The sequence below is a fragment of the Salvelinus fontinalis genome, chromosome 9 (genome assembly GCF_029448725.1).
Source record: "Salvelinus fontinalis isolate EN_2023a chromosome 9, ASM2944872v1, whole genome shotgun sequence".
In the NCBI taxonomy this organism is placed as follows: Eukaryota; Metazoa; Chordata; class Actinopteri; order Salmoniformes; family Salmonidae; genus Salvelinus; species Salvelinus fontinalis.
This window is the reverse complement of record NC_074673.1, coordinates 40,606,614-40,634,424: the sequence shown is the minus strand read 5'-3', so window position 1 is coordinate 40,634,424 and position 27,811 is coordinate 40,606,614. Positions and strand designations below refer to the sequence as shown.

At 41.6% G+C, this 27,811-nt stretch overlaps 1 protein-coding gene across 4 annotated transcripts; it reads left to right on the top strand.

Annotated features, from left to right (window-relative positions):
- The first annotated feature begins 316 nt into the window (after positions 1–316).
- Positions 317–21,449, top strand: adat1 (adenosine deaminase tRNA specific 1). 4 transcript variants are annotated; one of them, XR_008760796.1, is made up of 11 exons: positions 317–659; positions 786–851; positions 983–1,037; positions 1,139–1,269; positions 3,563–4,187; positions 4,700–4,845; positions 14,535–14,567; positions 15,497–15,596; positions 15,805–15,891; positions 20,229–20,371; positions 20,820–20,905. XR_008760796.1 is itself a non-coding variant. In XM_055934386.1 (10 exons), the coding sequence occupies exons 1-10, from the start codon at positions 518–520 to the stop codon at positions 20,950–20,952; spliced, it is 1,518 nt and encodes a 505-aa protein (XP_055790361.1). In that variant the 5' UTR covers positions 317–517; the 3' UTR covers positions 20,953–21,449. The 4 variants fall into 4 exon arrangements, 3 of the variants coding, with proteins under 3 accessions (XP_055790361.1, XP_055790362.1, XP_055790360.1); XM_055934386.1 differs by lacking the exon at positions 20,229–20,371 and having other exon boundaries at positions 20,820–21,449; XM_055934387.1 differs by having other exon boundaries at positions 20,229–20,912.
- The last annotated feature ends 6,362 nt before the right edge of the window (positions 21,450–27,811 follow it).

Below are 27,811 nucleotides of genomic sequence, written 5' to 3'. Positions count from 1 at the left end.
TGGATTTGGAATCTAGAAGTGCTCCTGAGTAGAATGGACCCCATTTTTACTGCAATACAATGTACAGGAAATTGTGTAGAGTCCAATAAATTATAGAAGTATATACACAAAAAACATTGTTGACCATTTATGCTTGGAAAAATAAACAAATGAATCACATACCTTGTAGAAATACTTAAAATTATTATTTGTATGATAACTACAGGTCTATCGATAACGGTACACATTTTCGCCCTAATTATTCATTTACAAAGTATACAGGATGGGACTCTTATTCTGAAGGATTCCAAATATCCGTGACCTGGAAGTGCTTAGCTATTCTTGCCTGTTTCACACGGAGCATGTCATGTGTGCAAATAAGAATTTGTGTAATGCAATGAATATTGACTGTATCGTTAAAATACAAATATAAGAGAGACTACGAATAACCGTTTTTTATTAACTTTACGTACCTTCACAACAGGCTGCTGCCACCATAGTTAACCAGATAGCTAGTTTGTTTAAAACTCGCTGCAGTATGTGGACCGCCGATGAGATTTCCAAACTGTGCTATCAGCGCTTCAGCGAGTTGCCCAAGAGAGGAAAGCCCGAGTCGGGCAGGGAGTGGACGCTTTTGGCCGCCGTAGTAAAGTGTTCAATGTCCCCGAATCAAGAGAAAGGTGAAATATAAATGCATGTCTTTAGCTTGGCGTCATCCCCTTCAGTTCATGTTAATACAAATATCGTACTTGATTTTCTACCAGAGTGAATGTCAGTACAATAAGGCTGTTTTATCTCCTTCACAGTTGAGGAGGTAGTGTCATTGGGAACTGGCACTAAGTGTATTGGGCGCTCAGCCATGAGCTCAAAGGGTTGGTATACCTACCTACACACACACTTTATCTTTCACACACACACACACACACACACACACACACACACACACACACACACACACAAGGCATAGACAGGTAGTGGCTCACTCACTTTCTCGTCCAATCAGGAGATGTGCTCAATGACAGCCATGCAGAAGTCATTGCCAGGAGGGGTTGCATTAGGTGAGAGTGTGTCATGCATGAGAGTAAGACATGTTAGTGACATTTGTTTGTGTGTATGTATGTTTTACCCATAATAACATAAGCCTACTTTGTTTGTGCAGGTATCTGACTGAGCAGCTGCGGATGGCAGTATGTGGGCAAGGCAGCACTGTGTTTTGTCAGGGAGAGGAGATGGGAAAGTGGAAGGTGCAGACAGGGGTGTCTTTCCTGTTCTTCACAAGTCACACACCATGTGAGTTTGGTTGTTTGCCATTTTGTTGTTCATGAGAACTATAGGCCTTATAGTCCCAGTCAGTATTAAAGTCCAGGTAGCAGATAATGGACCTCATCAGATATTTATGTAATTGGTGCTGTATATTTAAGCAATAAGGCCCAAGGAGGTGTGATATATGGCCAATATACCATGGCTAAGGGCTGTTCTTGATTGCGACGCAACGCAGAGTGCATGGATACAGCCATTTGCCATGGTATATTGGACATATACCACAAACCCCCAAGGTGCCTTATTGCTATTATACACTGGTTACCAAAGTAATTAGAACAGTAAAATGTTTTAAAAATCATACCTGTGGTATATAGTCTGATATTGAACCTTTATTTAAATAGGCAAGTCAGTTAAGAACAAATTCTTATTTACAATGACGGCCAAACCCGGGTGACGCTGGGCCAATTGTGCGCTGCCCTATGGGACTCCCAATCACGGCCGGTTGTGATACAGCCTGGAATCGAACCAGGGTGTCTGTAGTGATACCTCTAGCACTGAGTTGCAGTGCCTTAGACCGCTGCGCTACTCGGGAGCTCAAAATACACCACGGCTTTCAGCATTCAGGGCTCAAACTACTCAGTTTATAATAACTAGTATACATGGGTTCTAGCTTGAAAAATTGTTAGTTGACAATTCATGCTACCCGCATATAAAAACCACAAAGACTGCCAGAAAGGCCCAAACGCAAGATCGCAATTTTGATGACTCACACAGTGAGCATACTGTACATGGTAAACTGGTTCCCATGGGATGGGTTGTGTTGGCGACATCACGAAAACGATGTGCGCGCTTCCTTGGGGCATAAGTCTGCCTTTTGTTGTGATTCTGGATGGCCAGATTGCTTGCAAGAATGACAAAGTGCCATGTGGGGAATCGCAAGTGGCTCGTTTCATATTGTTATTGATACCATGTATTGTTTTGATTGATTTCATGTCAGTCTATGGCAAAAATTCGCTAGCTAGCTAACCAACACCTGTAATGGTGTATTTGAGAGACAAAAAGTAGTCATGTGCAAATGTATTTGTTTTCAATAAACATTGGTGACAAAATATAGCTTACATGTTGTCAATGTTGTCAATGTAAGCCAACTTCATCTGTTTTGCCTCATGTTTGCGTGTGTGTTGTTTTTGTTGCTGAACAACCAACCTGTCTTTTTATATATATATATATATATATATATTTTTTTTTACCAATGTAGAAATGTATGTACATTTGTGGCCTGCTGGAGGTCATTTTGCAGGGCTCTGGCAGTGCACCTCCTTGCACAAAGGCGGAGGTAGCGGTCCTGCTGCTGGGTTGTTGCCCTCCTACGGCCTCCTCCACGTCTCCTGATGTACTGTCCTGTCTCCTGGTAGCGCCTCCATGCTCTGGACACTACGCTGACAGACACAGCAAACCTTTTTGCCACAGCTCGCATTGATGTGCCATCCTGGATGAACTGCACTACCTGAGCCACTTGTGTGGGTTGTAGACTCCGTCTCATGCTACCACTAGAGTGAAAGCACCGCCAGCATTCAAAAGTGACCAAAACATCAGCCAGGAAGCATAGGAACTGAGAAGTGGTCTGTGGTCACCACCTGCAGAACCATTCCTTTTTTGGGGGTGTCTTACTAATTGCCTATAATTTCCACCTTTTGTCTATTCCATTTGCACAACAGCATGTGAAATGTATTGTCAATCAGTGTTTCTTCCTTAGTGGACAGTTTGATTTCACAGAAGTGTGATTAACTTGGAGTTACATTGTGTTGTTTAAGTGTTTCCTTTATTTTTTTGAGCAGTGTAGTTAAATGTCATACCAGTGATGCAATGTTTTCCACACAGCTACGTGTAGCCTACTTGGACACCGGATCCCCACATTTTTCCCGCTCTTCCACAACGAATAGCGTTAAGCCACAGGGCTCTTGCAGAACCTTTTTTGCATGGTTTTTTATTTCTGTAAAAAAACAAAAATTCTACAACTAAGTTGGCTCATTTACAATGAGGGTCAATCAAATTGTATTGGTCACGTAGCAGATGTTATTGCTAGTGTAGCGAAATGCTTGTGCTTCTAGTTCCGACAGTGCTAACAAGTAATCTAACAATTACAATGAGGGTCAATGGGAAAGAATGTTTGTTTTCCCCAATTTCCAACTGAGTTATGTGTTTGCTAGCATTATATATACATATATGCATGCATAGTTGACATACCAGTTTCCTATGATGGCTATAAGTTGTTAGTGCTGATATGCTTAATCAGTATGTTTCGCTGTTATGTCTCCAGGTGGAGATGCCTCCATCATTCCCATGATGATTGACCGCCAATCCCAACCCTGCCAACCAATAAAGGCAGATGCGATAATCCCCAATGGAACCAATGAAAAAGCAGAAAGAGTGAACCTGAAACGCAGAGCGGAGACACAGACTGATGGGATCAATAAGCATCCTCGATTAGAAGAACCGGAGAAGTCAGAGGATGAGCTACAGTGTGGTGGGAGCCTGGTTGAAAATCTTACTGAGAGCTCTGCACAGGCCCCTGCAGAGAGTCCAAGGCCGGAGGGGGAGAATGCGCTGACCAACGTGGTGTTAAAACAAAGGGACAATGTTTTGACACAACAGTCTCTACAGGACATACACCGGACAGGTGCTAAGTGTGTCCCTGGAGGACCAGAGGATCCCCTTCAGCCCGGGTTAGGGTACCACAGTACTGGGCTGCTGAGAGTGAAGCCTGGTCGGGGGGAGCCCACTCTGTCTCTCTCTTGCAGTGACAAGCTTGCCAGGTGGGCAGTGCTAGGTTTCCAGGGTGCTCTGCTCTCCCATTACCTACAGGGGGCAGTCTACTTCAGTGCAATAGTGGTGGGGAGATGTCCATACAGCCATCAGACCATGCAGAGAGCTCTGATCACCAGGTGAGCTAGCTACTACATATGGAAAGGGGGATACCTTTAAGGGTTTAGGACTCTGAAAGAGTAAGAATAATGGAAAGTTGAGAGAAGATGTTTAAATGTGAAGGTGGGGCAGCTGTGGTATGAGTACAGTTTGTTAGTAAATACAGAGGGTTACAGTTGAGTGAGAGGGACACCAATGTTTAAATTCCCACCATGTCGTCAATGTCCTGTTCGGCCTCTTTGCTGGCACGTGTTGTATGTGTGAGCCACCAGCTGTGGTTTTGTTGACCACCATCTCTGGTGGCTCGTCATGTTACATGGCTGCTCACTAAGCCCTGGTGGTGTGAACTTTAAAGGAGCAAAGCCTATAACCTGTCAATGATATAGCCTTGCAAACTGCCTTTTTTTGTCCCATATTTGTGTTTTTATGTTTCTGTTTGGTTAGGGAAACAGATAGTGATTTGTGACCTCTCTGTTTAAGCAGATTTTAGTATAACTAGAAGTGATTGATTCGTTCCTCTGTGTTTCTACAGGTGTTCTGAGGTGACAGCCCTGCCTGCTGGCTTCAGAGTGCAGCCTCCAGAGCTCCTGCAGTCCAGCCTGGAGTTTGCTCACAGCCAGGCACAGACTGAGCACAATCATCAGCCCGGCAAGGGCAGAGTCTCACCTTGTGGCGCAGGTGAGACTTTTTACCGGTCTGTAGCTAAAAGGCCCAATGCAGCCTTTTTTTATGGCAATATCAAAAATAATTTATGTTTAACAATTAAGTAACTTAGTGTAATAGATTAGAGGTTGACCGATTATGATTTTTCAACGCCGATACCTATTATTGGAGGACCAAAAAAAGCCGATACCGATTAATCGGACGATTTTTATTTATTCATTTGTAATAATGACAGTTACAACAATACTGAATGAACACTTTTTTTTAACTTAATATAATACATCAATAAAATCAATTTAGCCTCAAATAAATAATGAAACATGTTCAATTTGGTTTAAATAATGCAAAAACAAAGTGTTGGAGAAGAAAGTAAAAGTGCAGTATGTGCCATGTAAGAAAGCTAACGTTTAAGTTCCTTGCTCAGAACATGAGAACATATGAAAGCTGGTGGTTCCTTTTAACATGAGTCTTCAATATTCCCAGGTAAAAAGTTTTAGGTTGTAGTTATTATAGGAATTATAGGACTATTTCTCTCTATACCGTTTGTATTTCATTAACCTTTGACTATTGGATGTTCTTATAGGCACTTTAGTATTGCCAGTGTAACAGTATAGCTTCCATCCCTCTCGCTCCTACCTAGGCTCGAACCAGGAACACAACGAAAACAGCCACCCTCGAAGCAGCGTTACCCATGCAGAGCAAGGGGAATAACTACTCCAAGTCTCAGAGCGAGTGACATTTGAAACGCTATTAGCGCGCACCCCGCTAACTAGCTAACCATTTCACATCGGTTACACCAGCTTAATCTTGGGAGTTGATAGGCTTGAAGCACAGCGAAGAGCTTCTGGCAAAACGCAGGAAAGTGCTGTTTGAATGAATGCTTACGAGCCTGCTGCTGCCTACCACCGCTCAGTCAGACTGCTCTATCAAATCATAGACTTAGTTATAACATAATAACACACAGAAATACGAGCCTTAGGTCATTAATATGGTCGAATCCGGAAACTATCATCTCGAAAACAAGACGCTTATTCTTTCAGTGAAATATGGAACCGTTCCGTATTTTATCTAACGGGTGGCATCCATAAGTCAAAATATTCCTGTTACATTGCACAACATTCAATGTTATGTCATAATTACGTAAAATTCTGGCAAATTAGGCGGCCCAAACTGTTGCATATACACTGACTCTGCGTGCAATGAAAGCAAGAGAAGTGACACAATTTCACCTGGTTAATATTGCCTGCTAACCTGGATCTCTTTTAGCTAAATATGCAGGTTTAAAAACATACTTCTGTGTATTAATTTTAAGAAAGGCATTGATGTTTATGGTTAGGTACACATTGGAGCAACGATATGCACCGCATCAATTATATGCAACGCAGGACACGCTAGATAAACTAGTAATATCATCAACCATGTGTAGTTAACTAGTGATTATGATTGATTGATTGATTGTTTTTTATAAGATAAGTTTAATGCTAGCTAGCAACTTACCTTGGCTTCTACTGCATTCGCGTAACAGGCAGGCTCCTCGTGGAGTGCAATGTAATCAGGTGGTTAGAGCGTTGGACTAGTTAACTGTAAGGTTGCAAGATTAAATCCCCCGAGCTGACAAGGTAAAAATATGTAATTCTGCCCCTGAACGAGGCAGTTAACCCACCATTCCTAGGCCGTCATTGAAAATAAGAATGTGTTCTTAACTGACTTGCCTAGTTAAATAAAGATTAAATCGGCAAAATCGGTGTCCAAAAATACCGATTTCCGATTGTTATGAAAACTTGAAATTGGCTCTAATTAATCGGCCATTCCGATTAATTGGTCAACCTCTATAATAGATGTCCATTAAAATGGGCAAAATGGCTTTTTAGCTAACATTTTGGGAGTGGTCTGAGTGGGGAGGGGAAAACTAGCTGTTATTGGCAGAGAGGTTTGGAACTCTTTGTCATTGGTCTATTAACCAATTTACCGCATGTTGATGTCACCATGGAAAGCTGAAACTCCAGCCCATGCAAACCTGTTGATTAGAAGTTCCTGTGTAGATTGTATTTCCAACCAGCAACTATCAGGAAATAACACAAATTTTAAAAAATCACACGTTTATGGCGTTAGTTTTAGTTGTTGTACAATATAATGTAAAAAAGAGGGGAAAAAATATGTTTGACTGCAATGGGATTTAAATTTTTAGAAATAATCGAATAATTTAGAAATAATAAATTTTTCGCATAGAAAATAGATGTGACAATTGCCTGCTACAGTGCCTTTCCATTTAACGGTCTTGTGACAATTTAAAACAGCTTGATGTAATGACATCACACTAAACAAAAAACTAGAATGTGGATAAAAAATTCCACAGGGCACACCACATAATTTCAACATTGATAAATGCATGCTATTCAACCGATCACTGCCCGCACCTGCTCGCCCGTCCAGCATCACTACTCTGGACGGCTCTGACTTAGAATACGTGGACAACTACAAATACCTAGGTGTCTGGTTAGACTGTAAATTCTCCTTCTAGACTCACATTAAGCATCTCCAATCCAAAATTAAATGTAGAATCGGCTTCCTATATCGCAACAAAGCATCATTCACTCATGCTGCCAAACATATCCTCGTAAAACTGACCATCCTACCGATCCTCGACTTCGGGGATGTCATCTATAAAATAGCCTCCAACACTCTACTCAACAAACTGGATGCAGTCTATCACAGTGCCATCCGTTTTGTCACCAAAGCCCCATACACTACCCACCATTGCGACCTGTACGCTCTCGTTGGTTGGCCCTCGCTTCATACTCGTCGCCAAACCCACTGGCTACAGGTTATCTACGAGTCTCTGCTAGGTAAAGCCCCGCCTTATCTCAGCTCACTGGTCACCATAGCAGCACCCACTCGTAGCACGCGCTCCAGCAGGTATATCTCACTGGTCACCCCCAAAGCCAATTCCTCCTTTGGTCATCTTTCCTTCCAGTTCTCTGCTGCCAATGACTGGAACAAACTGCAAAATTCTCTGAAGCTGGAAACACTTATCTCCCTCACGAGCTTTAAGCACCAGCTGTCAGAGCAGCTCACAGATTACTGCACCTGCACATAGCCTATCTATAAATTAGCCCAAACAACTATCTCTTCCCCTACTGTGTTTCATTTATTTTGCTCCTTTGCTCCCCATTATTTCTATTTCTACTTTGCACATTCTTCCACTGCAAATCTACCATTCCAGTGTTTTACTTGCTATATTGTATTTACCTCGCCACCATGGCCTTTTTTTTTGCCTTTACCTCCCTTATCTCACCTCATTTGCTCACATTGTATATAGACTTATTTTTCTACTGTGTTATTGACTGTATGTTTTGTTTATTCCATGTGTAACTCTGTGTTGTTGTATGTGTCGAATTTCTGTTCTTTATCTTGGCCAGGTCGCAGTTGCAAATGAGAACTTGTTCTCAACTAGCCTACCTGGTTAAATAAAGGTGAAATAAAAAATAAATAAATAATTGGTTATATTTGGTTTACAGATTATATTTGGAACCTCTTCCCCCCCATTGCCTAGATTAATTGGTTTGATCTCTCTTTTTTGTTCAGTGCTGTTAGAAAGCATTAGTTACACCACTGGTGTTTTAAAAGGAAAAGGCACCTGCAAAATAATTGTCTGTTTTGTTGTGCTGTTAGATTTGTATCATTATTTCATGTCCGATGGTGTTGGTCCAATGGTGTTGTTAGATATCATTTGAGCTGCGTGTACCATAAGGGAATTCATTATAATTTTACTTTGCTTGTAAGAACCATGATGCGCAATGGCATGTCTGATTAGGCTTTGCTGTAGCGCAGACTCTGTGTAGCCTTCCATCAGCCTACCAAAGGTTGCACCTTAGCAAACAACTGCATGTCCGGTAGCTCGCAGGCTGTCAATGAGTAGCTCGCAAGTAGATAGTGAGAAATAATCAGTAGGCCATATATTACATGATTAAATGTTTTTTTAAATCATCCTCCCCATGCTGTTTACAGGCAATTAACACCATTCTGCATTTTTGCCATATATTTTCAGTTACATATTGGGATATTATTTTTAACGGTACAGTGCATTCGGAAAGTATTCAGACCCCATGACTAATTCTACATTTTAGTACATTTCCAGCCTTATTCTAAAATGTATTAAATTGTTTGTTTTTTATTCTCACCAATCTATACATAATACCCCATGACAAAGCAAAAACTTTTTTATTTTTTTATTTTTTGCTCATTTATAAAAAAGACAAAATTTAAATATCACATTTACGTAAGTATTCAGACCATTTACTGTGTACTTTGTTGAAGCACCTTTGACAGCGATTACAGCCTTAAGTCTTCTTGACGCTATAAGCTTAAAACACCCGTATTTGGGGAGTTTCTCCCATTCTTCTCTGCAGATCCTCTCAAGCTCTGTCATCTCCAGCGATGTTCAATCGGGTTCAAGTCTGGGCTCTGTCTGGGCCACTCAAAGACATTCAGAGACTTGTCCTGAAGCCCCTCCTTCATCAAGGATCTATCTGTACTTTGCTCTGTTCCTCTTTCCCTCGATCCTGACTAGTCTCCCAGTCCCTGCCACTGAAAAACATGATGCTGCCATCGCCATTTTTCACCGTAGGAATGGTGCCAGGTTTCCTCCAGACGTGACGCTTGGCATTCAGGCCAAAGAGTTTAATCTTGGTTTCATCAGACCAGAGAATCTTGTTTCTCATGGTTTGAGTGTCCTTTAGGTGCCTTTTTGGCAAACTCCAAGCAGGCTGTCATGTGCCTTTTACTGAGGAGTGGCTTCTGTCTTGTCACTTTACCATAAATGCCTGATTGGTGGAGTGCTGCAGAGATGGTTCTCCTTCTGGAAGGTTCTCCCATCTCAACAGAGGAACTGTGGAGCTTTTTCAGAGTGACCATCGGGTTCTTGGTCACCTCCCTGACCAAGGCCCTTCTTCCCCGATTGCTCAGTTTGGCCAGGTAGCCAGATCTAGGAAGAGCCTTGGTGGTTCCAAACTTCTTTCATTTAAGAATGATGGAGGCTACTGTGTTCTTGGGTACCTTCAATGCTGCAGACATTTTTTGGTACCATTTCCAAATCTGTGCCTCGACACAATCCTGTCTCTGAGCTCTACGGACACTTCCTTCGACCCCATGGCTTGGTTTTTGCTCTGACATGCACTGTCAGCTGTGGGACCTTTATATAGATGTGTGTGCCTTTCCAAATCATGTCCAATGAATTGAGTTTACCGCAGGTGGACTCCAATCAAGTTGTATTTGTATTCATTATGAATCCCCATCAGCTGGGGTCCAGCAAAATTAAGGCACTTTATACAATTTTAAAAACATTACATTACATTCACAGATTTCACAACACACTGTGTGCCCTCAGGCCCCTACTCCACCACTACCACATATCTACAGTACAAAATACATGTGTGTGTGTGTAGTGCGTATGCTATAGTGCGTGTGTATACATGTGTCTATGCCTATGTTTGTGTTGCTTCACAGTCCCCGCTGTTCCATAAGGTGTAGTCATATCTGTTTTTTAAGTCTAATTTTACTACTTGCTTAAGTTACTAGATGTGGAATAGAGTTCCATGTTGTCATGGCTCTATGTAGTACTGTCTGCCTCCCATAGTCTGTTCTGGACCTGGGGACTGTGAAGAGATCTCTTGTTGCATATCTTGTGGGGTATGCATGGGTGTCCGAGCTGTGTGCCAGTAGTTCAAACAGACAGCTCGGTGCATTCAATATTTCAATACCTCTCATAAATACAAGTAGTGATGAAGTCAATCTCTCCTCCACTTTGAGCCAGGAGAGATTGACATGCATATTATTAATATTAGCTCTCTGTGTACATCCGTGCTGCCCTGTTTTGAGCCAATTGAAATTTTCCTAAGTTATTTTTTGTGGCGCCTGACCACACGACTGAACAGTAGTCCAGGTGCGACAAAACTAGGGCCTGTAGTGATTAGTGATTTTAAGAAAGTAGAGAATCGCTTTATTGTGGACAGACATCTGCATCAATATGTTTTGACCATGACAGTTTACAATCTAGTGTTACTCCAAGCAGTTTAGTCACCTCAACTTGCTCAGCTTCCACATTATTTATTACGAGATGTAGTTGAGGTTTAGGGTTTAGTGAATTTGTCCCAAATACAATGCTTTTAGTTTTAGAAATATTTAGGACTAACTTATTTCTTGCCACCCATTCTGAAACTGCAGCTCTTTAAGTGTTGCAAATAATTTCAGTCACTGTAGTATCTGACATGTGTTGAGTCATCCGTATACATAGATACATTGGCTTTACTCAAAGCCATTGGCATGTTAGTGAAGATTGAAAAAATGAAGGGGCCTAGACGGCTGCCCTGGGGAATTCCTGATTCTACCTGGATTATGTTGGAGAAGCTTCCATTAAAGACAGGTAACTCTTTATCCATAGTATAGCAGGGGCTGTAAAGCCGTAACACACATACGTGTTTCCAACAGCAGACTATGATCGATAATGTCAGAAGCCGCTCTGAAGTCTAACAAGACGGATCCCACAATCCTTTATCATCAGTCATTTATGTAAGTCTAGTGCTTGTTGAATGTCCTTCCCTATAAGCATGCTGAAAGTTTGTTGTTAATTTGTTTACTGTAAAATAGCATTGTATCTGGTCAAACGCCATTTTTTCCCAGAAGATTACTCAGGGTTGGTAACAGGCTGATTGGTCGGCTGTTTTAGCCAGTAAAGGGGGCTTTACTATTCTTAGGTAGCGGAATGACTTTTGCTTCCCTCCAGGCCTTGGTAGCATACACTTTCTAGTAGGCTTAAATTAAAAATATGGCAAATGGGAGTGGCAATATCGTCCACTATAATCCTCAGTAATTTTCCATCTTGGAAAAAAAATACTACTACTCCCTTCACAGAACAACGCAAACTGTCTCTAACCAGAATAGAAAGCGGAGTAGGAGTACATTTAGTGTCTAGTTTGAGAAGCGGGGCGCCTCACAAGTCCTCACCTGGCAGATTCATTAAATAGTATCCGCACAACCCCAGTCTCAACGTTAACAGTGAAGAGGCAACTCCAGGATGCTGGCCTTCTATGCAGAGTTGCCTACCATTTGATATACAGTTGTGCACCGGGGCCTCCCACTCTTTCTATTCTGATTAGAAACAGTCTGCGCTGTTCTGTGAAGGGAGTAGTACACAGCGTTGTACGAGATCTTCAGTTTCTTGGCAATGCATCGCATGGAATAGCCATAATTTCTCAGAACAAGAATAGACTGACGAGTTTCAGAAGAAAGGACTTTGTTTCTGGCCATTTTGAGCCTGTAATCGAACCCACAAATGCTGATGCTCCAGATACTCAACTACTCTAAAGAAGGCCAGTTTTATTGCTTCTTTAATCAGGACAACAGTTTTCAGTTGTGCTAACATAATTGTCAAAGAGTTTTCAAATGATCAATTACCTTTCTAAAATGATACGCTTGGTTTAGCTAACACAACGTGCCATTGGAACACAGGAGTGATGGTTGCTGATAATGGGCCTCTACGCCTACATAGATATTTCCAGCTACAATAGTCATTTACAACATTAACAATGTCTAGACTGTATTTCTGATCAATTTGATGTTATTTTAATGGACAACAAAATGTGCTTTTCTTTCATGAACATGGACATTTCTAAGTGACCCCAAATTTTGAATGGTGTTGTACTTGGATGTGTAGTGTCAGTGTTTGTTGCTGGCATGACATGCCTAAGGTTGCTCTTCTTGCCAATGAAAAAATCATTAAAGTAATATCAGTTGGTTTTGTGATGAATGAGGCATCTGATTCAATGAATGATGGAGCTGAGTTTGTCTTTTTTCCCAAAATTTAATTTAAGGTGCTCCAAAACTTTTTACAATCCTTCTTTGTCATTTATCTTTGTTTCATAGTTTAGTTTCTTCTTTTTATTCAGTTGAGTCACCTGATTTCTTCATTTGAAATATGTTTGCCAATTGGTTGTGCAGCCAGACTTATTTGTCATCCCTTTTGCCTCATCCATTCATTTTTGCCCTTAATGGGTTCATGCTTATTCGTAACTGGAATAAGCAATTTCATATATGTTTCAAGTGCAGCATCTTTTTGCTCCTCATTACACACCATGGACCAACAAATATTCTTTACATCAACAACATAGGAATCACTACCGAAACCTGTTATACACTATATTAAGCCCAGCCTTTGTAGAATCATATCAATGATCAATGGAAACGGCATGCACCTGAGCTCAGTTTCGAGTCTCATAGCAAAGGGTCTGAATACTTACGTAAGGTTTTTCTGTTTTTAATTTTTAATATATGTGCTCAAATTATCATTATGGCATATAGTGTGTGGATTGAGGAAAACAATTAATTTAATCAATTTTATACTAATGCTGTAACTTAACAAAATGTAGAAAAAATAAAGTGGTGTGAATACTTTCCAAATGCACTGTATATACATACAGTGGCTTGCGAAAGTATCCCCCCCCCCCCCCCCCCCCCCTTGGCATTTTTCATATTTTGTTGCCTTATAACCTGGAATTAACATGAATTTTGGGGGGGTTGTATCATTTGATTTACACAACATGCCTACCACTTTGAAGATACAAAATATTTTTTAATCTGAATCAAACAAGAAATGAGACAAAAAACAACTTGCGCGTGCACAACTATTCACCCCCCTCCCCCCCTTGGGAGTATGTCTCTAGAAGCTTGACACATCTAGCCACTGGGATTTTTGCTCATTCATCAAGGCAAAACTGCTTCAGCTCCTTCAAGTTGGATGGGTTCTGCTGGTGTACAACAATCTTTAAGTCATACCACAGATTCTCAATTGGATTGATATCTGGGCTTTGACTCGGCCATTCCAAGACATTTAAATGTTTCCCTTTAAACCACTCGAATGTTGCTTTAGCAGTATGCTTAGGGTCATTGTCCTGCTGGAAGGTGAACCTCCGTCCCAGTCTCAAATCTCTGGAAGACTGAAACAGGATTCCCTCAAGACTTTCCCTGTATTTGGCGCCATCCATCATTCCTTCAATTCAGACCAGTTTCCCAGTCCCTGCCGATGGAAAAACATCCCAACAGCATGATGCTGCCACCACCATGCTTCACTGTGGGGATGGTGTTCTCGGGGTGATGAGGTGTTGGGTTTGCGCCAGACATGGCGTTTTCCTTGATGACCAAAAAGCTCAATTTTAGCTCATCTGACCAGAGTACCTTCTTCCATATGTTTGAGGAGTCTCCCACATGCCTTTTTGGCAAACACCAAATGTGTTTTGCTTATTCTTTTCTTTAAGCAATGGCTTTTTTCTGGCCACTCTTTCATAAAGCCCAGCACTCTGTGGAGTGTACGGCTTAAAGTGGTCCTATGGACAGATACTCCAATCTCCGCTGTGGAGCTTTGCAGCTCCTTCGGGGTTATCTTTGGTCTCTTGGTTGCCTCTCTGACTAATGCCCTCCTTGCCTGGTCTGTGAGTTTTGGTGGGCGGACCTTTTTTGTCAGGGTTGTTGTGGTGCAATATTCTTTCCCTTTTTTAATAATGGATTTAATGGTGCTCTGTGGGATGTTCAAAGTTTGATATTTTTTTATAACCCAACCCTGATCTGTACTTCTCCATAACATTGTCCCTGACCTGTTTGGAGAGCTCCTTGGTCTTCATGGTGCCGGTTGCTTGGTGGTGCCCCTTGCTTAGTGGTGTTGCAGACTCTGGGGCCTTTCAGAACAGGTGTGTATATATGTGTGTGTATATATGTGTGTGTGTGTGTGTGTGTGTGTGTGTGTGTGTGTGTATACTGAGATCATGTGACACTTAGATTGCACACAGGTGGACTTTATTTAACTAATTATGTCACTTCTGAAGGTAATTGGTTGCGCAGAATCTTATTTAGGGGCTTCATAGCAAAGGGAGTGAATACATATGGATGCACCACTTCTGTTTTTTATTTTTTATTTTTTGAACAAGTAATTTTTTTTAAATTTAACTTCACCAATTCGGACTATTATGTGTATGTCCATTACATGAAATCCAAATAAAAATCCATTTAAATTACAGGTTGTAATTGGAAAAACGCCAAAGGGGATGAATACTTTTGCAAGGCACTGTATCTATCTCAATTACCCTGTACCCCTGCACATCGTTTCGGTACTGTGTATCTATTATTACGGGTTTTATTTTTCTATTATTTCTCCATTTTCTTTATGTCTGAATTTTTGGGAACGGCCCATAAGGAAGCATTTCACTGTTAATCCACACCTGTTGTTTATGAAGCATGTGACAAATTAGATTTATAGTTACGTGATGATATCACATGCTCCGCGTACCTTCAAATTATTTGGCAATCATTGTTCATTCGAAAAACATAGTTAACATAATTATTTAGACCAGTTCTCCTGTAGCTGCTGTTTTCATTACAATGTTTTTTTTGCGATATTGCTTTTGTTGAATGACCTGGGTCAATGGAAACCTGCCTACTGTCTCAATAGGTAACAACTTGTTCTTCATTCTTCACCCTATTTGTCCTCTGTCATCTCATTTCACCTCATGTGCCCTTTCTAACTATCCGAATCGTTTCTCAGCCTAAGGGTCTTGTCTGTTTTATGTGATATATTTGCTCATCTACATTGAGTCATGAATGTTAACTCTCCTGTTTTCAGCTATCAGCTGGTGCGCTGTATCGGATCAGCCACTAGATGTCACTGCTAATGGCTATAAACATGGAGTGACCAAGAAGGCTCTGGGCACATCAAAAGCAAGGTAACAGCCAGTACTTTAAAAAAACAAATAGGTTTGTTGTTTAGGCTCAAGTTAGAAATATTTCTATCTGGCCAGTTCCCTTTTCATGTGTTACCCCGGAATTATGCAAAACCTTCTGTGCACAGGCTGCCTGCCTCTCATCACAGTGGTATCTGTATTGTGTTAAGCCCCCTGAACTTCAGATTGACGCCTGACTTTGTCTTTTCAGGTCTCTTATTTGCAAAGTGGAACTATTTCATTCTTTCCTGTCACTGCTGGCTGTCACTGACAAGTCCCACCTCCCTGAATCTCTAAGGTAATTGTCCCTCTGAGAAGAACAGATGACTGCCGGCATCATAATGTAATTTCTAAATATTCTGTTCTCAGCCACTTATTCTGTTTGATTAGTGGATAGCGTGCTCTCTGTGTGAAGTGCCAAACATATTCGATTCATTAATTTAAGAGAGGTATCAATTTCCTGCATATGATTTCATATTAGATCAAATGTCTGTGTGTGTGAGAATCCATTAACTTCACTAAGCTAGGGGGCAGCATTCGGAATTTTGGATGAAAAGTGTGCCCAAATTAAACTGCCTGCTACTCAGGCCCAGAAGATAGGATATGCATATAATTAGTAGATTTGGATAGAAAACACTCTAAACTTTCCAAAACTGTTAAAATAACTGATATGGCAGGCGAAAACCAGAGGAAAATCCAACCAGGAAGTACTATTATTTTGAAAGGCTGTTTTTCCATTGAAAGCCTATCCACCATACAAAGACTTAGGACCCAGTTCACGGGCTCTGTGGCTTCCTCTACACGTGGCCAGTCTTTAGGCATTGTTTCAGGCTTTTACTCTGAAAAATGAGGGAGATACAGCACTTTCAATCAGTGGCCAGTGGAAATTTCCATTCATCAGCCATGCGCCTGATCGGGAACGCGCCTTTCTTGTTTCTCCTTTCCTATTGACGAAGCTTTTGTCCGGTTGAAATATTATTGTTTATTTATGACAAAAACAACCGGAGGATTGATTTTAAACATCGTTTGGCATGTTTCTAGTAACTTTTAGTGTACTTTAAAAAAAACTTTTAGTCTGGACTTAGCGCGAAATGCGCGAACAAAAAGGATGGATTTGGTCATAAAGAGGGACATTATCGAACAAAACAAACATTTATTGTTTAACATGGAGACCTGGGAGTGCCACCAGATGAAGATCATCAAAGGTAAGGGATTAAGTTTAATGATATTTCTGAATTTTGTGACACTCTCCTTGGCTGGAAAATGGATGTATGGGTTTCTGTGGCTAGGTGCTGACCTAACATAATCGCAAAGTGTGCTTTCTCCGTAAAGCCTTTTTGAAATCTGACACAGCGGTTGCATTAAGGAGAAGTTTATCTTTATTCGTATGTTTAACACTTGTATCGTTTATCAATGTGTATGATGAGTATTTCTGTAATTTGATGTGGCTCTGCACTTTCACCGGATGTTTGTTTGAGACAATGCATTTCTGACCATAACGCGCCAATGTAAACTGAGATTCTTTGATATAAATATGAACTTTATTGAACAAAACATACATGTATTGTGTAACATGAAGTCCTATGAGTGCCATCTGATGAAGATCATCAAAGGTTAGTGATTCTTTTTATCTCTATTTCTGCATTTTGTGACTCCTCTCTTTGGCTGGAAAAATGGCTGCATGGTTTTCTGTGACTAGGTGCTGACCTAACATAATCGCATGGTGTGCTTTCGCAGTAAAGCCTTTTTGAAATCGGACACTGTGGTTGGATTTACAAGAAGTTTATATTTTAAATGTTGAATTATACTTGTATGTTGAGGAATTTTAATTATGGGATTTCTATTGTTTTGAATTTGGGGCCTTGCAATTTCACTGGCTGTTGTCGAGGTGGGATGCTAGCGTCCCACTTGTACCAGAGAGGTTAACAGCAAATATAACAAAATATACAGTCATACTTTACAACACAGTATACAAAATAAGTACAGAGTTTATACACAAGGATATACACATTTAAACAAAAATACGTAAGGCTTCACAGGCATTTAGGGTTCGCTTTGCTTTCCCGTTAAAAAAAAAGTAATTTCAATAAGTACAATTTTTCTTTAGCCCACTAACATTTATGTATAAAATATTTACCATACATCATAAGAATATTATTCATGTATACTTTGTTCTGATCCAAATCCTGATTTATTAAGTAAAAGTAAAATATCCTTACCATTAAGCTGAACCTTAGAACCAGTTAAAAATAATGCTCAAGATCTGTCCCAAAAAATCTTAGTGCCAATACAATCCTAGAATAAATGACTTGGAGTTTAATTTTCTATTTGACGAAAAGCACACTTTAAATCAATGTCAGTTTAAAATTTTGGAAGTACCTGGTTAACTGGATAAGTTAAGTGAATGATTTTAAAAGACACTTACCGGACTTTGTTAGTGACGCAATACTTTCTATTTCAATTCCATACCGCTGGGGGCCTCCCGAGTGGCACAGCGGTCTAAGGCGCTGCATCGCAGTGCTTGAGGTATCACTACAAACCGGGTTCAATCACAGGCTGTGTCACAGCTGGCCGTGACTGGGAGACCCATGAGGCGGCGCACAATGGACCCAGCGTTGTCTGGGTTAGGGGAGGGTTTGGCCAGCCAGGATTTCCTTGCTCATTGCGCTCTAGTGACTCCTTGTGGCGGGCCAGGTGCCTGCAAGCTGACTTTTACGCGAGCAGTGTGTCAAGAAGCAATGCGGCTTGGCAGCGTCGCGTTTCGAAGTATGCATGGCTCTCGACCTTCGCCTCTCCCGAGTCCGTAGGGGAGTTGCAGCGATGGGACAATACTGTAACCACCAATTTGGATATCACGAAATTGGGGAGAAAAGGGGAATTCCGTATACTGGAGGAAGAAAAGCAGGCTCGGTACATATCTTCCGAACATCACTTAGTGCACTTTTTTATCCTTGAGGCACACACCATGTAATGGGATGCTAAAATGTAATTCCTCTCTTAAACATAATTTCCCTGGCTTATAAGACCTGTAGGTATTGCAAAAAACTATGGCATACTCCTTCACATCACTGGAATTCCATATTTATTCAAAAACGTAAGAATTTATACAGTTGTCCATTTTCATTAAATAATTGTCTTTTCAGCTTCTGTGCTCTCTTCTATAATGGCAGGGATTATACAACAAGAAGAGTAAGACTAAAAATAATATCCTGCACACTAACATTATCTTGATTTATTTGTCCTATTGGAGTGTATCAACATTTTAATTGTTCATAGGAGCAGTATGCCCAATGAGTGCTTTCTATTTTTTAAAGGGTCAAGTTACCAGTTAATACGATTGTAAAAGTTAAAATACATTAACATAGCTATATACACACCATTCACATGGCTAAATACACAACACACACTGCTGCTAAAGTCAGAGCCTCTCCACTGGAGAACTCAGACACAGGAAATTAAGCAGTGTTGTCGGGGCATGGAGGACTGAGGTGGATGTCCAGGCTGATGAAATGCAGGGTCTGGGCCTCAGAGCCCCAAAGGGCATCTTTACACTACACTACTTTGACGCCACAAACTAGATCAATGAGAGATACTTGTGTAGTGTAAAGAGACAGATCTAGATTCAAATCTCTCACTACCTCCGGAGGTAGTGTGGGAGACATCTACGCTAGAGGTTGATTCTGGAACAGGACTCCCGCGTGTCTTGCCGGAATGGGAGTGAAGTTCAATAGTGAAGTTCGGGACAGGATTGACAGTCATAAACAGTTTTTTTTTTAATATTTTATGGAGCGTTTAAAAAAAAAAGGTGTAGGTCTAATATACACTGCTCAAAAAAATAAAGGGAACACTTAAACAACACAATGTAACTCCAAGTCAATCACACTTCTGTGAAATCAAACTGTCCACTTAGGAAGCAACACTGATTGACAATAAATTTCACATGCTGTTGTGCAAATGGAGTAGACAAAAGGTGGAAATTATAGGCAGTTAGCAAGACACCCCCCAAAACAGGAGTGATTCTGCAGGTGGTGACCACAGACCACTTCTCAGTTCCTATGCTTCCTGGCTGATGTTTTGGTCACTTTTGAATGCTGGAGGTGCTCTCATTCTAGTGGTAGCATGAGACGGAGTCTACAACCCACACAAGTGGCTCAGGTAGTGCAGTTCATCCAGGATGGCACATCAATGTGAACTGTGGCAAAAAGGTTTGCTGTGTCTGTCAGCGTAGTGTCCAGAGCATGCAGGCGCTACCAGGAGACAGGCCAGTACATCAGGAGACGTGGAGGAGGCCGTAGGAGGGCAACAACCCAGCAGCAGGACCGCTACCTCCGCCTTAGTGCAAGGAGGTGCACTGCCAGAGCCCTGCAAAATGACCTCCAGCAGGCCACAAATGTGCATTTGCTTAGCACGCACCCTTGTGGGGCCGCAGAGTTGAGGATCAGCGAAGTGGAGGTGATGTTTCTTATCTTCACCACCTGGGGGTGGCCTGTCAAGAAGTCCAGGACCCAATTGCACAGGGCGGGGTTATAGACCCAGGGCCTCAAGCTTAATGATGAGCTTGGAGGGTACTATGGGGTTGAATGCTGAGCTATAGTCAATGAACAGCATTCTTACGTAGGTATTCCTCTTGTCCAGATGGGATAAGGCAGTGTGCAGAGTGATGGCGATTGCATCGTTTGTGGATCTATTGGGGCGGTAAGCAAATTGAAGTCGGTCTAGGGTGGGTAAGGTTGAGGTGATCCTTGACTAGTCCCTCAAAGCACTTCATGATGACAGAGGTGAGTGCTACGTGGCAAACACTTATTGACTCAAGACATTTCAGCTTTTTATAAATAAATAAAAAACTAATTCCACTTTGACATTATAGGGTATTGTGTGTTAAGGCCATTATTAAGACAAAATCAGAATTTAATCAATTTTAAATTCAGGCTCTAACACAACAAAATGTGGAAAAAGCCCAGCGGTGTGTCTTACGTCAGTGTGTCGCTTAGGAGTGACACAATCTGACGTAAGACAATGCCCACAGAGGACAGGAATCCTTGGGGTATGCTTCCACACCCTGGGAAAAAATCTTTAATTTCCTCAGTAGCATGACAAGGGTTCATTCCACATAAATAGAATGACTCATTCTTATTCTATAGTTAATTTATCTAATGTCTTGTGATTTAAGAGGTTAATATGCCATGGTAACTGCCACTGTTCTGTGTTTGTTGATTGTGTCTGTAGGGGAAAGGAGCTCCAGACGTACTGGGACTACAAGCAGGTGGCTCAGTCGTACCAGCAGGCCTCGCTGCAGCTGCGCTCACAGGCCTTCCCACTGTGGCTCCGCAGTGATCGCGACCTGCTGCAGTTTCACTGAAACACAGCACAACTGTGTACTAACCAGAAACCGGTTAGTACAGAATGCTGTGTGATTATTAGAGGGACATAGCCAAAAACAGGTGAAAGGACACAAACATACTGTCATGAAGCATTATTTTACTTGTGGATGTGCCAAGGAGGCGATGACTAATTTTGGCAGGACATGCAAAGACATGAGTTTAGAAAGGGCTTGGAGCTCACATGGTCAGTATCCCCACGTAGCCTATTCAGATATAAATCACTTGGCTTGGAATGTGTTAAAATTCCACTAGAACAATGCATGACCTGTTTTTCAAATGTATTTATCTGTTCAATCTCACATTATGTTCATGAGATCTGCGTTATTGATTTGTGTGACAGTCTTTGTTCCTGTATTGCCAGAATGTTATGTTTTATTATTACACTATTACTTCTGAATATTTTTCTGTTGCTAAAAATGGATTGGTTGTTTTGAATGAGTACAGATAATAAAGAGTCATTTTGTGTTTTTATTGATTAGGTAGTCCAGCTACCTTTCATATATTCAAAATGTTTGGTATATATTGTCTTTAAAGATGAACAAGAAATCAGCCAAGACCTCTTGTAGACCTCCACAAGTCTGGTTCATCCTTGGGAGCAATTTCCAAACGCCTGAAGGTACCATGTTCATCTGTACAAACAATAGTACGCAAGTATAAACACCATGGGACCACTCAGCCGTCATACTGCTCAGGAAGGAGACGTGTTCGGTCTCCTAGAGATGAACGTACTTTGGTGAGAAAAGTGCAAATCAATCCCAGAACAACAGGAAAGGACCTTGTGAAGATGCTGGAGGAAAGAGGCACAAAGGTATCTATCCACAGTAAAACGAGTCCTATATCGACATAACCTGAGAGGCCGCTCAGCAAGGGAGAAGCCACTGCTCCAAAACAGCCTTAGTAAAAGCCAGACTACGGTTTGCAACTGCACATGGGGACAAAGATCGTACTTTTTGGAGAAATGTCCTCTGGTCTGATGAAACAAAAATAGAACTGTTGGGCCATAATGACCATCATTATGTTTGGAGGAAAAAGGGGGAGGTTTGCAAGCTAAAGATCACCATCCCAAGCGTGAAGGACGGGGGTGGCAGCATCATGTTGTGGGGGTGCTTTGCTGCAGGAGGTACTTGTGCACTTCACAAAATAGATGGCAACATGAGCAAGGAAAATTATGTAGATATATTGAAGGAACATCTCAAGACATCAGTCAGGAAGTTAAAGCTTGGTCGCAAATAGGTCTTCCAAATGAACAATGACCCCAAGCACACTTCCAAAGTTGTGGCAAAATGGCTGAAGCACAACAAAGTCAAGGTATTGGAGTGGCCATTACAAAGCCCTGAACTCAATCCCATAGAAAATTTGTGGGCGGAACTGAAAAAGCATGAGCGAGCAAGGAGGCCTACAAACCTGACTCAGTTACACCAGCTCTGTCAGGAGGAGTGGGCCAAAATTCACCCAACTTATTGTGGGGAGCTTGTGGAAGGCTACCCGAAACGTTTGACCCAAGTTCAACAATTTAAAGGTAATGCTACCCAAATACTAATTGAGTGTATGTATACTTCTGACCCACTGGGAATGTGATGAAATAAATAAAAGCTGAAGTAAATCATTCTCTCTACTATTATTCTGACATTTCACATTATTAAAATGGAGTGGTGATCCTAACTGACCTAAGACAGGGAATTTTTACTAGGATGAAATGTCAGGAATTGTGAAAAACGGAGTTCAAATGTATTTGGCTATGGTGTATGTAAACTTACGACTTCAACTGTATAGACTGTATTCTACGCTTTCTATTGCATCTTAGCCGCTCCGTCACTGCTCATCCATAAATGTATATATTCTTATCCCATTCCTTTACTAGATTGTGTGTTTTCATTTTTGTTGTGGAATTGTTAGATATTACCTGTTAGATACTGCTACACTGTCAGATCTAAAAGCATAAGCATTTCGCTACACTCGCAACATCTGCTAACCAGTAAGATTAGGTGACCAGTAAGATTTGATCAAATGTACAATGTATAGTTTCAATATGATACTGAACTCAGCAACAAACAAAAAATGTCCTCACTGTCAACTGCGTTTATTTTCAGCAAACTTAACATGTGTAAATATTTGTATGAACATAAGATTCAACAACTGAGACATAATCTAAACAAGTTCCACAGACATGTAACAGAAATTGAATAATGTGTCTGTGAACAAAGTGGGGTCAAAATCTAAAGTAACAGTCAGTATCTGGTGTGGCCACCAGCTGCATTAAGTACTGCAGTGCATCTCCTCATGGACTGCACCAGATTTGACAGTTCTTGCTGTGTGATGTTGCCCCACTCTTCCACCAAGGCACCTGCAAGTTCCTGGACATTTCTGGGGGGAATGGCCCTAGCCCTCACCCTCCGATCCAACAGGTCCCAGACGTGCTCAATGTGATTGAGATCTGGGCTCGTCGCTGGCCATTGCAGAACACTGACATTCCTGTCTTGCAGGAAATCACGCACAGAACGAGCAGTATGGCTGGTGGCATTGTCATGCTGTAGGGTCATGTCAGGATGAGCCTGCAGGAAGGGTACCACATTAGGGAGGAGGATGTCTTCCCTGTAACGCACAGCGTTGAGATTGTCTGTAATGATAACAAGCTCAGTTCGATGATGCTGTGACACCACCCCACCACCCACATGGCGGACCCTCCACCTCAATCGATCCCACTCCAGAGTACAACCTCGGTGTAACGCTCATTCCTTCGACGATAAACGCGAATCTGACCATCACCCCTGGTGAGACAAAACCGTGACTCGTCAGTGAAGAGCACTTTTTGCCAGTCCTGTCTGGTCCAGCGACGGTGGGTTTGTGCCCATAGGCAACGTTGCCGGTGATGTCTGGTGAGGACCTGCCTTACAACAGGCCTACAAGCCCTCAGCCCAGCCTCTCTTAGCCTATTGCGGACAGTCTGACCACTGATGGAGGGATTGTGCGTTCCTGGTGTAACTTGTTGTTGCCATCCTGTACCTGTCCCGCAGGTGTGATGTTAGGATGTACCGATCCTGTGCAGGTGTTGTTACACGTGGTCTGCCACTGAGAGGACGATCAGCTGTCCGTCCTGTCTCCCTGTACCGCTGTCTTAGGTGTCTCACAGTACGGACATTGCAATTTTTTGCCCTGGCCACATCTGCAGTCCTCATGCCTCCATGCAGCATGCCTAAGTCACGTTCACGCAGATGAGCAAGGACCCTGGGCATCTTTCTTTTGGTGTTTTTCAGAGTCAGTAGAAAGGCCTCTTTACTGTTGCATATCCTTCTAATTCCAAGGCCTATTCAATTAAACCCATAACCATGTGTACTGTCTACCCAAATAATGCATTAGTAGATACAGTGCCTTCAGAAAGTTATTCCACATTTTGTTGTTACAGCCTGAATTCAAAATGGATTAAAAGGATTTTGTATCTCACCCATCTACACAAGTACCTCATAATGACAATGAAAACATGTTTTATATATTTTTAGCACATTTATTCAATGAAATACAGAAATGTCTAATTTATGTACGTTTTCACACCCCTGAGTCAATATTTTATAGAAGCACCTTTGGCAGCGATTAAAGCTGTGAGTCTTTCTGGGTAAGTCTCTAAGAGCTTTGCACACCTGGATTGTACAATATTTGCGCATTATGCTTTTTAAAATTCTTCAAGCTCTGTTAAGTTTGTTGTTGATCATTGCTAGACAGCCATTTTCAAGTCTTGCCATAGATTTTAAAGACGATTTTAGTCAAAGCTGTAACTAGGCCACTCAGGAACTTTCAATGTCATCTTGATAAGGACCTCAAGTGTATATTTGGCCTTGTGTTTTAGGTTATTGCCCTGCTGAAATGTGAATTTGTTTCCCATGTCTGTTGGAAAACAGAATGAACCAGGTTTTCCTCAGATTTCCACAGATTTTTGCCTGTGCCTTGCTCTATTCTGTTTATTTTTATCCTAAAAAAAACTCCCTAGTCCCTCGATAATGAGTATACTCATAACATGATGCAGCCACCATGCTTGAAAATATGAAGTGGTACTCAATGATGTGTTGTGATGGATTTGGCCTTAATTAATATAACGCTTTGTATTCAGGACATATAGTTCATTTCTTTGCTTCTTTTCAGGATATTTTGGAATATTTTGTATTCTGTACAGGTGTCCTTCTTTTCCCTCTGTCATTTAGGTTAGTATTGTGGGCTCCTGAGTGGCGCAGCGTTCTAAGGCACTGCATCTCGGTGCTAGAGGCGTCACTACATACCTTGCTTCGACCCCCGGCTGCATCACAATCGGCCCTGATCGGGAGTCCCATAGGGCGGCGCACAATTGGCCCAGCGTTGTCCAGGTTAATGGAGGATTTGGCCGGGGTAGGCCGTCATTGTAAAATAAGAATTTGTTCTTAGCTGACTTGCCTAGTTAAATTAAATAAACTACAATGTTGTTGATCCATCCTCAGTTGTTTTCCTATCACAGCCATTAAACTATGTAACTGTTTTAAAGTCACCATTGGCCTCATGGTGAAAGCACTGAGCGGTTTCCTTTCTCTCCGGCAACGGAGTCAGGAAGAATGCCTGTATCTTTGTAGTGACTTGGTGTATTGATACGCCATACAAAGTGGAATAACTTAATCATCCTCAAAGGGAGATTCAATGTATGCTTTTTTTTACATTTTTACCCATCTACCAATAGGTGCCCGTTGCAAGGCATTTGTGAACATCCCTGGTCTTTGTGGTTAAATCTGTGTTTGGAATTCACTGCTTGACTGAGGGACCTTACAGATAATTGTATGTGTTGGGTACAGAGATGAGGTAGTGTTAAACTGGTATTTTTTATTTCTATTATTGCACGAAGTGTGAGTCCATGCAACTTATTGTTAAGCAAATTTTTACTCCTGAACTTACACTACATATACAAAAGTATGTGGACACCCATTCAAATTAGTGGATTTGGTTATTTCAGCCATTGCTGAAATACCCATTGCTGACAGGTGTATCAATTTGAGCACTCAGCCATGTGATCTCCATAGACAAACATTGGCAGTATAATGGCCTTACTGGCCATTTTACACACCTCCAGGCTGTGTAAGGGCTATTTTACCAAGAAAGAGAGTGATGGAGTGCTGCATCAGATGACCTGGCATCCACAATCCCCCGACCTCAACCAAATTGGGATGAGTTGGACCGCAGAGTGAAGGAAAAGCAGCCAACAAGTGCTCAGCATATGTAGTAACTCCTTAAAGACTGTTGGAAAAGAATTACAGGTGAAGCTGGTTGAGAAAATACCAAAAGTGTGCAAAGCTGTCATCAAGGCAAAGGGTGGCTATTTGAAGAATCTCAAATATATAATATATTTTGATTTAACACTTTTTTTGGATACTACATGATTCCATATGTTTTATTTCATAGTTTTGATGTCTTCACTTTTATTCTACAATGTAGAAAATAGTAAAAATAATTATTTTCCACCATAATTTGCAAATAAATTCATTAAAAATCCTACAATGTGATTTTCTGGATTTTTTTCCTAATTTTGTCTGTCATAGTTGAAGTGTACCTATGATGAAAATTACAGGCCTCTCTCATCTTTTTAAATGGGAGAACTTGCACAATTGGTGGCTGACTAAATACTTTTTTGCCCCACTGTATAAGTAAGCATGTAACTGTAATACCTGTTGTATTCGGTGCATGTGACAAATAAGGATTTGATCATACTTTCAAAATCTTAGCAAGCAAGCTAGACAAGCAGTCATCATCATGAATCACATAGACAATCTACTAGCAAATCCTTTTCAATCTTTGTCATATGAAGAGAAATTATAGACAAAACGTATCGGTGCTCATCAGCCATTGGACATAAACATTACACAACAAGTCGGAAATTGCAAATTCAACAATGAGTGGTTCAGAAGTAATCAGTGGCTAACTGCAAGCGTTGCAAAGCAATCACTATGTTGCTTCCCCTGCCTGCTGTTCGGTTAAGAGGGCCCCTTTCTGGAGCTTCAACCTGAAGATCACTGATTCAACCTTGTTTTTTTTCAGAGTTCCCAATAGTCTTGAAAAGACCATAAATCCAGAGAATTCCAGACTTTGATGACAGAGTTTGCCCACAAGAAGAACAGTAGCGCTACATTACTGTTCAAGTGAACATAGCACAACAACAGTCTATGGCTTGGGTGGCTAGAGTTTTTAACCATTTTCTGGGCCCTCCTTTCACACCGTCTGATATAGAGGACCTGGATGGCAGGGAGCTCGGCCCCAGTGATGTGATCAAGGGCAGTGCTGTTGCCATACCAAGCAGTGAGGAGGCCAGTCAAGATGGTCTCAATGGTGCAGCTGTAGAACCTTTTGAGGATTTGAGGGCCCATGCCAAAACCTTTCAACCTCCTGAGGGGGAAGAGGCGCTGTTGTGCCTTCTTAACGACTGTGTGCCTGTGTGTGGACCATTTTAAATCCTTAGTGATTTGGACATTGAGGAACTTGAAACTCTCAACCTGCTCCAGTGCAGTTCCATTAATATGGATGGGGGCGTGCTTGTCCCCCCTTTCCTGTAGTCCACGATCAGCTCATTGGTCTTGTTGATATTGAGGGAGATGTTGTCCCGCCACCACACCTCCTACCTGTCTCATCGTCCGATGTGATCAAGCCTACCACCATCGTGTCGTCAGCAAACTTGATGATGGTGTTGAAGTTGTATGTGGCCACGCAGTCGTGGGTGAATAGGAGGGGAATAAGCACACACCTCTTTCGGGCCCCCTTGTTGAGGGTCAGTGTGGCAAAGGTGATGTTGCCTACCCTACCACCTGGAGTCTGCTCCTCAGGAAGTCCAGTTTC